Source organism: Choloepus didactylus, chromosome 1 (assembly GCF_015220235.1).
Source record: "Choloepus didactylus isolate mChoDid1 chromosome 1, mChoDid1.pri, whole genome shotgun sequence".
Taxonomy (NCBI): Eukaryota; Metazoa; Chordata; class Mammalia; order Pilosa; family Megalonychidae; genus Choloepus; species Choloepus didactylus.
The window spans coordinates 162,681,099-162,697,829 of NC_051307.1; the positions used below are offsets into that span (position 1 = coordinate 162,681,099).

Sequence of the window (16,731 nt, forward strand, 5' to 3'; positions counted from 1 at the left end):
TCTGTGTCTGGGTGGTCACAGGTCTACCTCCCAAAGCTCTTTGCCTCTTCCTCCTACTCAACTGGATTCTCCACCAGCTCTGAAACAAGAAAGGTAGGACACTGATGAGACAGGATCCCCGCTCCCTTCCATAATCTCCATTCCACCTAAAGGCTGATGGAAAGGGAGACAGAGATGTGTGCTATTTTCCATCATCCTGCTCTGTACTTGCCATGCCTGGGGGTTATGAAGGGTGATTGCAGTGACTGAACCACCTTCCTTTCTGTAATTTCTAGAAAGCCATTTAAAGGCAAGTATTTAAGGTGAACCATAATCACCGTTCAGGTAGCACCAAGTTGCCACATACACCCACCCCACCACACCAACCTCACCCCACACCAATCAGGGAACATTTGAGTATTCTTCAGGCTTCAGTCATTTCCAGATAAAAAGACGCCCTGAAGACCAGGGAAGTTCTGGTACCCATCCAAAGAGGACACAAAGGTCCATGTTAGGGACAGAATTGCCCTGGCCTGAGAAATGCTGATTGGATAAGAAACTTAACTTCCTGGGGCTGTGGAATAGGCCAAGTTCACCAGGTCTCATTCTTCTTCAAGCCCAATTTCACAAACTACCTTTTGTCTTTAGTTCCTAAGGGTTCTGGTACAGCCTCCAATCTGCCATCTCAAGGACGCCATCTCTGATTATGAGGAACTGGAAGTAGATGCCCTTGCCTACTAAGCCTTGCTTTTTCAGGCTGCCAGATGTAAGACGTGAGCTAGAGCAGGTATAGATGTCAAGGGTGAAAGGCCTGAGAAACAAAGTGCAGGTACTTATATGGGCCAGACTAAAGCCAGGATAAAACTGTTCTAAGACAAGCCATCATTCCCCAGGACTGGTATTCAGGGCACCATGATTTCAGACAGCAAAGGGTGTGAATAACCTTCCTGGGTACGGTGTTTAATCTCACAGCTGTCCAGCAACCCCTTCCCTTCTGAGTTAAGGAAACACTGGGGTGACTCATAGACCTTAATGATGAAGAATACCACATAAAACACTGCTGGGAATTAACCCGATATCAATGTGAAGATTGTGGAGTTGTGACTGTCCTGCCTAAGCTGGATGGTGTGGCATCAAGGTATGATGCTCTGGGTGGTTTTCCTCATCCCTGTAGCTCTGCTTTGCCACCCAAGGAACAAGGGAGTTTTGCAAATCCTTTGCTAAACCCACACTTAAAAAAAAAAAAAGCCAGCAGCATATTATAGCAGAAACAAAATGATCTCAAACAAAACATGGCAAAGTACTTCACACATACCAAGACCACAGGGGAGCACTGTACTCCCAGGAGGCACTGATACAGAAGCCATGGGAAGATATGGGACAGACCCGAGACACTCCTCACCAATAGCAGCCATTGTCAGGAACTAGGACCCAATGTTTGTCACGTTCCCAGCAGCAGAGAGGCTGCCAAGCCCTGAAACTCTGAAAAGGAGCTTGGGTGAGCCAGAATAAGGGACAGTACTGCTGGTGCCTATATCCCTCCTGTTCTGCATGTACGCTCCACACCCACTAGAAGATTCCTTTCCAGAACCACAGTATTTACCAGTGGGGTGCCCATTGCTTATTCACTGCAGCTGCCCCTCCATAAACTGCATCTCACCACAGCCTGCACCCCTCCTTTAAGCAGAGAATTTGGGCATTCAGAGCATATGGCAGCTTTTCTGAGAGCAGGTCTTGGTACCCAAATACAGAAGAGGTGGCCTAGATGCCTACCATATTTCTAAGGAGGTATCTCACACTGTCTCATACATGACTTACGGTCATGCCTAATCTGCCTGTCCTCATGGCCTTGACATCTCTTTCCATTTGGGCCACACTTGCCTTCCATATCATGAAGAAATGGAACTACTTTCCCTGCATGACTTTAGGGCCACAAGAGGACATCCCCATAGCAGAGAACACACCTGACCTATCAAAAACCCTTCCCAGGCTCCCAAAGACTAATTGCTATGACCTTGTCTTGGGCCAACCCCACGAGAATGCAATGACTGCTGTATAGAAAAAAGCAGCAGAATGACACATCCTTGGAGAACTCTGTAACTTGCTTGCTTACTTCACTCTGATAGAAAAACCAGAACAGGGCTTTTGATTAAAATCACTTAAAAACAAAAAAAACTAAAGGCACATGTGATACTCCAGGCCAGATCATTTCTAAGTGCACCCCCAGCATCCCCATAGGACTGGTATGGGGCTTGCAGATTCCAGACACACCAGACATGTTATTGAATTAGAATGTCTAGGGAGAAGGTCCTCACATCAGCTTGATTAACACGCATCACAGAAAATTCTGATGCATACCAACCACTGAGTCACCATTCTAGATTTAACTTTCCTTTTTCAGAATACTATGTTTAGGCCTTGAATAAAATTCAACCTTGCTCCCCTTGTCACTTTCGGTGTATTGCCTCCTCCAATAAAGTAAAACACTTTTTTAACAAACAAGCGTAAAGGAGGCTGAAAGCACACACACCTTTAATGAGCCCTTACTATTATCATGTGAGCATGTTATCTTCATCACATGCCTTTCTGATTTGTGGATCATTTTTCTTACCCACTTCCTTAAGTTACCACTTGGCTAACGGAAGAAAAGGGCAAGGAGTAAGAGTCCATAAGACAGTAAAAACACTAGGAGCAATGGGGCTTCAAAAAAGTATTCTGACAAGGATCAGCCTCACAACTTTTCCATTTGTGGTTGCATTTACTTTAGACACCAGCAGCACTGCCGATGCTTACCCGACAATGGGCCCTGGAGCAATTCTGCCAGGATGGTGATGGGTCTGAGGTAATGTGCATTCCCTTCCTCAGAGTCCCAGTGACCCATAGGCAGGGATGTGTAAGACAAGGGGCAGGGGCTTGGGAAGTGTATTATGAGGACCTCACTCAACCTCTGAGGTTAACAGCCCCATGCTTTTCCTCTTTGCCCCTCCCTGACCTCTCAGAGCCAGGTCAGGTGGCCCTGTTACGTGTTCCCCCAGCACCCTGCACCTCCCCTGCTTGATTCTCATTGCACTGTCCTATGACTGTCCTCTCAATTGTCCACACCTCCCCTGTTCTCCTCTTAAGCTACAGATGAGCTTGTCCCTCCCTGAGTGTTTAAGGTAGAGGTGGGGGAGTTTGTTCCTGTGTACACTGCAATTTTCAGGCCCTGGAAACCTGGAGTTGGGCCTGAATCCTAACACATTTGTACTAACTATATACTATTCTATTTAATTGCTGTTAAGTCAGACAGGTTTTTTTATTTACCAAGAAATGTATTAATAATTTACAAAAACCATTAATGTATATTTAATAGCAAAGAACATCACTTTCAAAAGGTAGACTTTTTAGCATCAAATAATGCACTTCAAAAATCTGCAGAGAATTTTTTTCATTTCATATTTGTTCCACAGCATTTTGGCTAAGGGTATAAAAATAGGGGCTAATCAAGCAGCACATGGAGACAGCCTAAGAGCCCTCAGCCATCCAGAGAACAGCTTCGAAATCTCCACATACTCCCCAGTTACAGAAAACAACTAAAACTTGCTAGACCCTCGGCATCTGGGGAGGTTCTGTTATATGAGAATGACTCCAAGGGTTCATGATATACATTCTTGAAACTTAAGTGCTATGAGGTTACAGTGTGGACAGATCACTGAGCTGATGACGAACAGACTCCACTGAGTGGCACTCATGTCTCAACTCAGACTTGCTATTTTCCATGTTCATCACACATGGGGGAAACTGAATTATAATTGTACCTGCATATCTGAGAATCCACAAAGGCCTAGGTAATGTATTGCCCATGAAAGTCAGGGGCAATTGGAAATCAACTGGTTCCATAAACTGCCAGGTTTGTTCTAAGAAAAAGGGACCAAAGCAGAGGATAAGAAAACTTTTCAGGCTATAACCATGATCATATCCTCTCCATATGGAATCTATTTGTTTTGTCACAAAGACCTTGACCCTACATCAAGCACACACTAAACCCTAACAGAAGGAAGATACTGAGTCGAATAAAAATGACTATAGTGTAAAGGGGAGCAAAATGAGAGAACTGAAAATAAAAATAAAAATTAAATCTCAAGCTAGTTTCAGCAGTAATTTGTTTCCAGAACAAGGAAATGTTTCTAATCACAGTGTGCACCTGTTCTTTATCTACAACAGGGTATCATGCCCTCTTTTCCAAAACTGTCAGTCACAAACACATCCCATCTTTTGTTTTAGATCAGTCCCTCAGGCGATTTTAGCCAGCCATTTCTCCAGGTCCTGGATGTCAGCAGGTCCACCGTCTCGTCTTCCACTCTTGGCACTACACTCCAGGAACTCCACTTTGAGTGGCAACTGTGAGAACTCAAACTCCTTGCCTTTTTTCCCCAGCTGAGCAGGGCTGGTGCTGGAACTGTCCAATGTGCTGGGAGCAGCAGAACGGGTGACTCGTAAGGTATTGCTGTGAGCAAAAGGAAAATGAGCCAGGCAGCAAAGAGTTTAATTTTTATATAGCAATTAAAGGCCCTTCAGAAATCATATTAGTTCCTAAATATTTCAGCATTCATTTAAATCTTAATCATAAAAACTTCAAACAGTCTATCATGATTGTTTAATAATCCTTTGGATCTGTAGATCACTCTCTTGGACAGACAGAAGAGAGGAAACTCTGACCTTAACATGGTTAAATGAGAGCATAGCAGCAGTGGACCCAGGTCACACCAACTTTCAGTCTGGTACCCGCTTCCACTAGGATTTCCTGATAATGCCATTTTGAAATATATTTTTTAAAATACATGCTATAAAGTGTTATAACAACTTAAGTTTCTGAAAATAAGCATGGGTAGATAGGGTATTTATATTATCTTGATTCTATTTGGATATGGAGCTTAGAAACCCACAAACTTCAGAATCTCATATCTGATTTCGGCACAACTACTATTGCTCAGCTCTAACCATGAAAATCTTCCCAGTTTAAGTTACCTTGCAGCCCCCTGCTGGCTCTAATAAAGAGATACATAAGCAACACTCCAGTTTTTCCAAGTTAGAAACAATTAAGTGTCTACCCTGCCCCAATCCTTTCAGCTATCCAGAAGCAAAGGAATACATAATGCGTACCTGCTTTTACAAAATAAAGCATTTCTTGGTAATGTAAGGTTGCTTGAAATGTAAGAGAATCCACAGGCAAAACTAAACAATACGTTCAAGTTGAGGGATATATATACACCCACACACATATATACACACAAGGCAAAAATATTTTTTAAAAAAATAATACAAAATTCAGGATATTACTTAGATCTTGAGGGAAAGAGGGAAAAGCTTTTGGGGAGAAACACACAAGGGCCTTATAAGCAAGGGAGTGGGTGCATGGGTATTCATTTTAGTAGTCTCTAAACTATATGCAAGTGTCATACATACTCTTACATGTAAGATATATTTTACAATAAAAAATGTTTAAAAAAGGAAAAAAACACAAAACTTTACATGTATTCACCTTTTGCCACAGGGCCATATACACTAAACCTTGCTATTCAGAAGACTATGAAAAACTTCGAAGTTAATAAGGCATAATTCTTAAAAACACTGGATTAAACTCAAATTGGCCAGAGATGACTCCTAGTTTTATTGATTTAACCTTTACAACTTTCCAACATTTTACTTCACTGCCTTATAAACAGAACGTTTCTTTCTGTTCTGCTGCCTATGACTCTTAATAGCAAAAAGCAAATGGTCCAAGGAAAACAGGTATTTTAAACATTGGAAAACTTGGCCTATGTTATTTAAAAGAACAAAACTGATATACAAATAACAACAGCCTTTGACCCCCAACACAATTCCTAACAATTGCTGCTGAATATTTAGAAAACCCAAATCATCTAATTGTTCCAATTCCCTTAGCCTGACGACAAGCAAAATATGCAATCTCAAGCAATATGTACAGTCTCAATATATACAGCCTTAAAGAGAATGAGAAGATGATAAAAACGAAATTTCAGAAGGAACAGAAACCACTGAAAATGACAGAGACCAGGGCCAGCAAAATTTTTCTGTAAAGGACCAAAAATTAAATATTTTTGATCTTTAAAAAGGCTATATTCTGGCCCTCTCTCTCTAGCTAAGCCAACTTGGCAGGTGAACTCACTGCCCTCCCCGCTATGGGCAACCTGACTCCTAGGAGTGTAAATCTCCCAGGCAACTAAGGATATGACCCCCGGGGATGAATCTGTACCCGGTACCATGGGATTGAGAACATCTTGACCAAAAGGAGGATGCAAAATGAAACAAAATAAAGTTTCAGTGACTGAGAGATTTCAAACGGAGTTGAGAGGTGCCTTGGATGGGCATTCTTACACACTATAAGATAACCCTTTTTTAGGGTTTAATGTACTGGAATAGTTAGAAGTAAACACTTGAAACTATCAAACGCCAGCCCAGTAGCCGTGATTCTTGAAAATGATTGTATAACAATGTAGATTACAAGGGGTGACAGTGTGATTGTGAAAACCTTGTGGCTCACACTCCTTTAATCCAGTATATGGATGGACTGGATGGATGAGTAGAAAAATGGGGACAAAAACTAAATGAAAAATAGGGTGGGAAGGGGGGGATGATTTGGGTGTTCTTTTTTTACTTTTATTTTTTATTCTTATTTCTATTCTTTCTGGTATAAGGAAAATATTCAAAAAATAGATTGGGCTAATGAATACACAACTATATGATGGTACAGTGAACAGCTGATTGTAAACCATGGATGACTGTATCGTATGTGAATGTATCTCAATAAAACTGAATTTATATTAAAAAAAGGGGGGCTACATTCATATCTGTTGCATATTCTTCTGTGTGTTTAACAGCCCTTTAAAATCCAAAATGATTCTTAGCTTGCAGGCCCCCAGCTAGCAGTTTGCAAACCCCTGATGCAGATCATACTCTTTCAGACTCTAAGCTCCTTAAGTATAGGAACATCATATTCTTCCTAATGCACATCCTGAGTGCAGGACTTGGTACATAGTAGATGCAATATAGGTTAACTGTTATATGAATAAAGAAGTAAATAAATCACATTTGAAAAAAATGTGCTAAAAGATGAATTCATAGTTTTTCCTCATCAGATTATTTTCTTAAAAAAAAAAAAAAAGTCCTTACATAAAAGAAATAAGGAAACACAACCTGTTTATGTTGATTGCTTCTTCTGTCTAAGCAAGCTTTTGGCTGGCTCTTATAAACTGGCAGAACACAAAACATATGCTAGATTCCTTAAAATTCAAAAGCTTATAGCTCAATTGACAAATTTCTAAACACTAAAAGCTATATGATACTGCCAAAAAAGTAGCTTAAAAACAACAAAAGCTTCAAAGTAACACCTTATATTTTAATTCTTCCTAAGTGTTCCTTTCATATTTTTATAACAAAAATTTCCAGGGGCTAAAAAAAAATTAATTTCTAAAACCTTTCATTTCTAACTATTAATGGATTAGTAACAGCAGTAAAATAAATTGAGCTTAATGGTTTCAATTAACCTGAGATCTTTCTAAGAAAAAATTAAAATCTATAAACATCCCATTAATGCTTTTATAATTCCATTAATTCTTTTGTCAACTATTTAACAAGTACATATTGTACTAATTTTCAACTTGATTGTGATAAATACAACTAAATAAGTGAAATATGAATATACTGCTTAAGATTTAAGGGTTAAGATATATAATTAACCAATAAGCCCTCATTTATACTTACAGCTCTTTTTCAAGCTGCTGCTGAATTAACTTTGCTGATTTTGCCATTGCAATATCTATAAAGAAGAAAAGACACTGCTGTAGTTTAAACAGAAAGGGTGTTTTCCCAGTACTTCTTGCACAGATGGAAAATTCCTATTTAAATCAGTAAGCTTATTTTCCTTTTCTTTTTTTAAAAGAAGTTTTATAGCTTTTCCTTCTCAATGAAATTAAGCTTTGTATTTGCACAGATGGATTTTCCTAAGATAATGCTTATAAATAATTATGGGGGTGACCCCAAGATTGACTAACTCTTTCACTGACGTTTTCCACACCTTACAGAGACCTTTTAAATCAACAGATATATAAATCCAGCCAGTTAAACAACAAAAGAAACCTACAAACTTTATGATTATAACAAGAGCCTTCACTCAAACCGACAATTTAAAAGTAAATTCAGTATATTTTCAGCAGATACTAAGATAATGTTATAGCATCAAGGCACAACAGATGAGAAAGAAGCATTGCTCTGGTATAATGCAGATGCCCAATATCTGTTAACTCCCTTCCTTACACTGAATAGAAATGAAGTAAAGATCAGGTAATATTCCTAAGACTGCATTCCTGATTAAGCATTATTAGGGTTATTACCTGATCACTTCTGAGAAATGCCTTGGGCTCTTCAGAGAATCAGTATTTTAGATGTGAAAGACACCTGTAGAGATCATCCAACTGTCTTATATTACAGAACTGAAACTGAAGTCCAGTTTTATTGGGTATGACTAGAATGTTTCTAATGGTTAGCAGATTAAAGAAAAACTTCTGTAAACTCCTCTTGATAAAATTTCCTGGATGGTAAACTTGCTTCAGACTCTATCCTGTCCTTCCAAAATTGTATATGTGGTATGATACAATAGCAATCTGATTAATTTGGTAAAGTAAGAAAATTTCTGTGCTGTTTTTAATCTACTACGTACTCCAGAAAAGCCTACGTTCTTTTAATCCAATCTTGTGGGGGCAAACGTATTGTGGGTGGGACCTTTTCATTAGGTTGTTTCCATAGAGATGTGACCCACCCAATTGAAGGTGGGTCTTACTTGTTTACTAGAGTCCTTTAAGAGAGCTCCTGGCGAGAGCTCAGAGAAGCTAAGAGAGACATTTTGTAGAGACATAATATAGAAAGCCATTTTGAAACCAGAACCCAGGAGAAGAAGGACCAGCAGATGTTGCTGTGTGCCTTCCTATGTGACAGAGAAACCCCAGATGCCATCGGCCTTTCTTCAGAGAAGGTATCTACCTCTCGATGCCTTAATTTGGATATTTTCACGGCCTTAAAACTGAAAATTTGTAACCTAATAAATCCCCATTGAAAAAGCCAACCCATTTCTGGTATATTGCATTCCAGCACTTTAATAAAACAGAAATAATTTCTAATTTTAAAGAAACACACTATATCAAAGAAAAAAGTGGTAATAGCCACTTTGCTGTCTTTCCTTAGAACAGTCTGGTAAGAAGAGTGATGAAAAAGTAGAGTAGAATAAATTTTAAGATTTAAAATCCTTGAATTTATCATTCATTACACAGCAACTGTCTCCATCCTTAATAATAAAATCTGTAGATAACTATACTAATTCATGGTAGCAATCCCCCCCAAATCTCAATTATTATTGCTCCCAAAATGATGGCACCTTGCTTATTGCAGGCTATTAAGAACGACGGTGTGTTCTTCAGACTCATACTGTCAGTAAGAACTTGGTACAGAAATTCAGCCACATCTTTCACCTCTCGTTGGAATGCTGCACTATCCACAACAAACACAATAGCCCTGGAAAGGGAGGGAAAAAAAAAAACAAGAACAACCGGCTTTAGTGAATCATTATCTTGAAAAAAAAAATTTCTTAATTTCTTCCAAGTCAATCCTAGTGAGCATGAATAACACGCAACATACAAACATGCAGGGGTGTGCACATGTAAATCACACAACACAAACACTAATTTAACAAAACTCTATTGAGTGCTACTAGGTGTCAGTGATTGTAGCTAAAAAGACAGTAAGAAATGCCTTCCCTCCAAGACCAAGAAATCATCATATAGAGAACAGTGTGATCAAATGCTAGGATGGAACTAGGTACATGGTATAACACAAAGAAGAACATTTAAATGAAACCCGGTCAAAGAGGAATTAAAGGAGGAGGACGAACTGAATTTCAGACAGACAAAAAAAAAAATGGGGCACAAACTGTCTGGAAAGTAGCACGTGCAAGGTTCAAAGACATGAAATATGCTCTGGAGAACTCAAGGCTGACTGGTACATCGGGAAGTATGGGTAAATAGTAGAAAACCAGGTCAGAAAGTGAAGGGTGTGACCCACTGATCTTTGGGGTTTACACTCTTCTATTTTACAAAGAATATTAGTGCCTAAATGGAAGATATGAAAATCTTAGATGGCAATTAAACTAGAAGCAGGTTAGTGTCTGATCTAAGGTATCAACAATGAGAATCCTCATGTACGAGAAACAAAGATAGCAAAGCTAAAACACAGCAGCCATGGGAAATTGCAGATAACAGGCCTCAGGGGCTAGGATTTGATGCCCAGGTGGAGACAGGAAATATGCAGTAGCCTACATGCAGTCTGGGAGCTGGAAATGAACCCTTGGCACAAGGCCTAGAACCCCAAAACAGTAATAATCCATGAAAAGAGAACAGAAAACTCTCCCCATTGTCTCAAAGAAACTTCAAGAAAATTTGAAATTTCATGTCTAAGGTCTTTCGGGGAGAGGGGGATGGTGAAGGGAAATAATGCAAGAGAAACTGAAATACCAGGCCTCCTGTGCTTCACATAGATATGGGGTTTGAATTTATGCTCTCTCATTGTGTAACATCCCCAATAGGAAAGATTTACATAAAAATTGGGTAGGCCTGATTCATTGAATCCCTGTGGCCCCAAAAGAAGGAAAGCAGCAAGGCTTTCATATCTTAAAGCATTAAAAAACAATCACCACAACATCAGCAGCAAAACCCAACCCCCTTGAAGAGGACTTCTGGATCAAAAATTACAAACTGTAGAAGAAAACAAACCATTATGAGGGAGAGTAATCAACACCCCAGAGAGTAATAGGCACAACCAAAACTAGAAATAACAGAGCAATCTATAAAATAAGGCTATTTAAAAATTACTTATGAGCTTAATACTAGAAACCACAATAAAAGAATGGGATAGTATTTTTTTAAAAGGCTGATTTAAAAAAAACAGGTATTTTGAAAATACAAAATACAATAAATGAAATTAAGAACATAATGGAAATGTTAAGCAGAGATTACTCTGAACATGCAGTAAACCGGTAAATGAATCTGAGAGAATCACAAAAGATCCAAGGTAGGAAGATATGACAGAGAACAGACAAGAAGGGCAGAAATGACAAGGTTCAGTGATGTTAATAAAAGTTCCAGGGGATGAGAACTGAGAATGGGGAAACAGCATTACCTGAAGAGATAATGGTGAGAATTTTTCAGAATCTTTCCACTAAAAGAGCACACTTGAATTCAAGCATGATAAAGCTAAATCCACCCCGAGAAGAAAATCAACCCCTAAACAGAGGGTACGAAAAGACAGATTATCTAGAAAGAAATGACAGTCAGACTGACAACAGCCTTCTCATCTACAACAATTGATGTCTGAAGTCAGGAATAATGCCTTTAATCGATAAAAGTAACTGCCACCTAGGATTTTACAATCACCCAAGATGGTCATTCAAAATTGTGAGCCAAATAAAGGAAGTTTCAAAAAAAAAAAAAAAAAAGAATGAGAAATTCTACTACTCATTCACCCTCCCTGGAAAAGCTTTGAACAGATAGTCTCAATAAGAGAAAAACAACCTAAAAGAAAGGAGTAGGATATAAGAAACAACAGGGAACAAAGAAGTCCATAAACTCCTGGCAAATCTAAGTAATCACTGACTGAGGGAAAAAAATATTACTAATTGTTCTGGTATTTTGCATCCCAGCAGCATTAGCAAACTGGAACAGGAGGGAAAGAAAAGAAAGAAAAGAAAAGAAAGAAAAAAGAAAGTCAGTCAGTCAGTCAGTCATAGACAAATACAGTAAATGTCTTCTCAAAAGGCATTTACTGTGATAATGATTTATGTGAACCCTTTTTTATCTTTAAAATCTGAATATTCTATTTATCCAAAATACTTGAATCAAAGAGTAACTGCAATGCAAACGGTTAAATATTTTGAAGTGGTAATAGAAAAGGTAATGATTTTCAAAACTTGAGAATTAGAACCCAATTAAGCAATTTTACCAGTTCTAGATTTGTCTCAATTGTTTGAGGAATAATTATCACACAACATTCTCATCTCTGACAGATTGCTCACCACCACCATCTTGTCGGCGAGGAAGCAGTAACAAAATATAAACCTAATATAAGCCTAGACAGCTTCAAAAATAAGGAAAGAACCAGTACCACATTTCATTAAACCTAAGATGCCTTTAGTACACACTACTTTGGGTACCACTATGATGGAGAAACTGCCAACTAAACTATGACATCATCAACTATAAGAAGCATTTCAATTTCAAAGATGTTAAAATGTGTCTTAAAATCAATAAAATGTGGTAAACTGATTTTTACCTTCAGTTCTTGTTTATCAATGTTACAGACCAACAAGAAGAAAGCATTTTTAAACTGCAGCACAAGAATTTAAGAATCAGTAACACTAGAACAGATCTTAAAAGAAGAAAATTTTGTTCTGTACTTCTTGAGGCATCAATTTTAGGTAATTTAAGAATAGAATTATTATATATAATGTTGGATTTTAATAACTTCTAAAATCCCTCCTAGCATAATTCTTTTTTAAGATTTTAATATTCCTACACATCATTAAATTTGTCCTCAGAGTAAATGCAATATTTAATAACAATGATAGTAAGTTAACACTTTCCAAAATTATGAGAAACTTTTTATCATTATCTCATGTAATCCTCACAAAATCCTAGTGAGAGTGGACTTGCAACCCAGAACTGGCTGACCCCAAGGTCCTTGCTCTTTCCACTCCAGGACACCATGCTGCCTCCCAAGTATCACTAGAGCAGCTATAAAAAGCCCTCAGACGGACCCATTTCACTACCTTCCTACTTACCTGGCTGAAGCCTTAAACCGCTCTAAGAACTGAAGTCTCAAACTCTCATGGCCAGGAAGGTCAATCAAGGTCAGGCTATTGCCCTGAGGATGGCAGCAATAACATTAAATTAATGTTTGAGTCCAGTACCATGTTTACAACATTAACCTCTAGTATCAGATTTCAGGTACCAAACTGGTGCCTAATCAACTGATAAATCAAACAAACGTTCACTAAGCATCTTCTACGTATAAAACAGTTGAGGCTCTGGAGCTATAGCCGAACAAAGACATGGTCCCTACTCGAACATAGCTTATAATGAGGAAGATCAGCAATTTAAGTTACACCTAAGTGCAAGATTACTACTTTGAAAAATGTTCTGTGAGTACATGAGAAACCTGACCCTGTCTGGGGGAGTTAGGGAAGTGTGGTCCACTGAGGCTGGGGAGATATACCAGTATGATTAAAAAACAAAAACATGTGGAAAACAGTAACAAATATTCACAAATTAAATAATTATACAGTATATTATCATTATGAGGAAGATCCCCAATCTTATAGCAACAAACCAACTTTTTATCATTTCCAACATTAATTTTTAAGTATTTTTCTACCAGACACACCATTTATTTAGCAATAAAGCATTTGTTCCCATACTGTAAATATTTTGTATTGATTCTGGATTCAGACCGCAATACTAAAACATTAGGGGTTGCGATCTTATGAAGCAAGCCGAGAAAGGACCTACCTAAATTCTATTTACCATTCCAGGCTTTCGTCCTTGAGCTTGTGTTCAAGGTAGTTGTGGCTATGCTCAATGACAATGGCCTGGTACATATATAAGACTCACTGATCACTCCTCAGATGTTTTCACCTGATCCATGGCCAACTATAACCACTGGTCAAGAGGAGGGGTGAGAATAGTGCACAGATCTGACACAATTGTAGCTGGATTCATTATGGCCCTTCCGTCTATCTGTATAGTTCTTTTATGAATAAATATATAATGTCCATTAGGCTTTTCTTTCTTTTTAAAATAATGGCAAGAGTCTAGGGACTCCAGTTTGGGACTCACTGCTCCATTTCATAATCAATACTGCACACCACACATCTAAGCAATATAGAGGATATATTACTATCTAAGAAGAGAGACTAGACCCTAAACATAGGAGCAGATTTCAGGTGCTCAATAGCCACATGTGGCTAGCGGCTACCATATTAGAAAGCATAGCTCTAGAGCATATCTTGGAGCATACCGCTCTCACAAAAATCTGGTATAGGTACCCCAAGAATTAATGATCTTAAACCTGAAATTTCAAAATCAGAATCCTTGGAAGTTTCAAAAGTACTGAGCCAGAAAGAGTGCCATCAATGAAAAAAGCAAAATCTTCTCTAAGATATTTAAAGGGATGGTCCTTTAGAAAGTAGAAGGGCGAGACCCAAGTAGAAGATAAAAAGGTCTCTAAGACTACCATTCGAATTCATCCATCTATCCACCCACTCTTCCAACCAGCCATCATCAATTCATCACTCACCAAATATTTATTGAGCATTATTATTAATTTGGCAAGTACTGTCTACATTCAGGAGCTAAACAGACACATAAAAAACTTTTTCCATGATTCTTTATTGGTACTTTTGAAATATATATACTCTTTAAAATATCCCAAACAGCATTGTTTGTAAAAGCAAAAGATTATAACAAACAAAAACAAATGTCTATTAATAGGGGTCTGCTTAAATAAAAGTTTAGTTGTGTTGTAGAGCCATAAAATGGAACACTATGCAGCTCACGAATGAATCAGGTAGTATTATGGGTACCAATGTGGGGAAAAAAACCCAAGCCATATCAGCTATGTATTTAAGTAAACAGAGTTAAATGAATGTGCAAAACAATCTGTTAAAAAATTAAAAATAAAAAAAACTTAAAGGAAATATATACAGATATGTTTGTATAGAACATCCAGAAGGTGACATATGAAAATGGTAAGTTATTGCCTCTAAGAAAGGAGACTAGTCAGTGGGGACACGTAAGGCAAAACTACTTTTTACCAATACTCTTTTACAATCTTTTGAATTTTTGTCCCATGTATGTATGTGTGTGTGTGTGTGTGTGTGTGTGTGTGTGTGTGTAACTTATTTAAAACGTAAAAGAAAAGAAAAAGGCTTACTGCTCACCCTTTAGAACTCAAAGTAAAGTTGGAAAGAAAACACAGAAGCAAAAATAAAAATAAAATGTGCTGTAATCAGTGTGAACACTTATTAATTCTAGATTCAGAATTTTACCATGTGAATATGGTAAAACAAAGCAGAGGAGGGCATTATTCAATCTGCTGCACGGATGATCAAGAGTGAAATTTGTCACATGGAATAAATTTCTCCACAAAAATAAGCTACAAATAGTACCTAAACCCTTAAACTAATTCATCCTGGAAATGTACTTTCCCGACAGACCACAGTAAATTAATACTGTCAGATTCCAACACTCCAGAAACACCTTACCCTGTTATTGTTGACTCTGTATATAGCAGAGCTATCAGTGATGGAAGTCTGAGTGTCTCTGTAAAGGCCTGATAACAACTGTAAGAAACAAGATGGGAGAGATCAGAGTAAACATATTAACAGCAAAGCTAAAGAGAGTAATGTTCTAACTCCCCCAGGTGTAAGGTCAAATAAATGAATGTTGCTTGCAATACCTGATCTTGTAGATTATTTTTACTTGTAGAATAATCTGATTAGTTGTAAACTTCAATCCCCTGTCCCCAGTGGGAGAAAAAATAATATTATTTTCAAACTAAGCTTAGTGGCCAAATTTACTGACCTTCCATAGACATTTGTAACTATCAAAAAACGATTAGCAATTAGATTACTTTAGTGGAAAGGAAATACTTTATACTCTCAAAAGGAATAAAAAGGAAAAAAAAAAACTTCTTGTATTCTTTCAAGAAACACACAGAGAATTAAAACTCCTAAACATATTAAAAATGAGTATTAATGCAAGAAGCTTGACTAGCCCAATATGTCAAAGAAATATTTAACAAAAAATTTTTTGACAAGCTTTCCAGAAGGGTCTGTTCCACAAGTAACAGTGTATATACTGTATATAGACTTTCATTTCTTCAGGTGTTCTGGCATCCTTAGCCACAGGATGAAGTCAATTACATAAAACCCTCAAATGTGATAAAGACTAAATGTCAGCATCTAGCAAGTGCAAGAAAATAGAAAGGGTCAAGAAATTCCAGTTTGTGGGTTTTCCAAGAGCCTTTCTGTCCTCCTATAAAAAACCATAAGTTCACAGGAATACTGGAATACCCTAAATTTTCCTATTAAGTTTAACAGAGGTGTAAATCAAAAGCATTTACCCTAACAAAAAGCAACGTTTTCCCTGAGTCACAAAGGCCAACAAGAAGGACGGCTCTCTGACTGCTCCTTCTGCCCCGAATGAACTTCCAGAACACTGCAGAATAGACAAAGAAAAACAACCAAAATTACTCCTTGATTATCAATAGTCTGCACGTAGGATTGGGGTGGAGGAGTTAACAGAAGAATATCATAAGACACCTCATTCACCCGGAACTTACTTTTATTGTTAATACCACCATTATAATCGTTATTGTTTTGGTAGGGACCCACTTTTTGCCAGCTACTACAGACAACTCTTCTGTGTCTACACCACCTACCCCGATTGTGTACTCCTCAAATGCAATCTTGTCTTAACTATGTTTAGTTCTCGCCAGCGCTCAGGTCACAAACACAGGTTGCTCAAAGGAGGTGTAATGACCCTGTGAGTTTTAGCAGGAAGAGAAGCGGAAGGTGGAAACAGCCCTTTAAAGTCCGCCTGGGGCTTCAAAAATTAACCGTGCGCTCAGACAACGCAGGGGCCCACCAAG

The 16,731-nt window shown here is 38.1% G+C and overlaps 1 protein-coding gene across 1 annotated transcript in view; it reads right to left on the reverse strand.

Annotated features, from left to right (window-relative positions):
• Positions 1 to 3,391: 3,391 nt before the first annotated feature.
• LOC119540602 (serotransferrin-like) overlaps positions 3,392 to 16,731 on the reverse strand; it is a 54,372-nt gene continuing 41,032 nt past the window's right edge. The window contains exons 19-24 of the mRNA XM_037844658.1: positions 16,204 to 16,298; positions 15,344 to 15,421; positions 12,863 to 12,945; positions 9,410 to 9,546; positions 7,744 to 7,798; positions 3,392 to 4,465 (exon numbers count right to left, since the gene is read on the reverse strand). Of these exons, the coding sequence (XP_037700586.1) occupies positions 4,252 to 4,465; positions 7,744 to 7,798; positions 9,410 to 9,546; positions 12,863 to 12,945; positions 15,344 to 15,421; positions 16,204 to 16,298 (662 nt within the window). The 3' untranslated portion in view covers positions 3,392 to 4,251. The remainder of the gene's footprint in view (positions 4,466 to 7,743; positions 7,799 to 9,409; positions 9,547 to 12,862; positions 12,946 to 15,343; positions 15,422 to 16,203; positions 16,299 to 16,731) is intronic.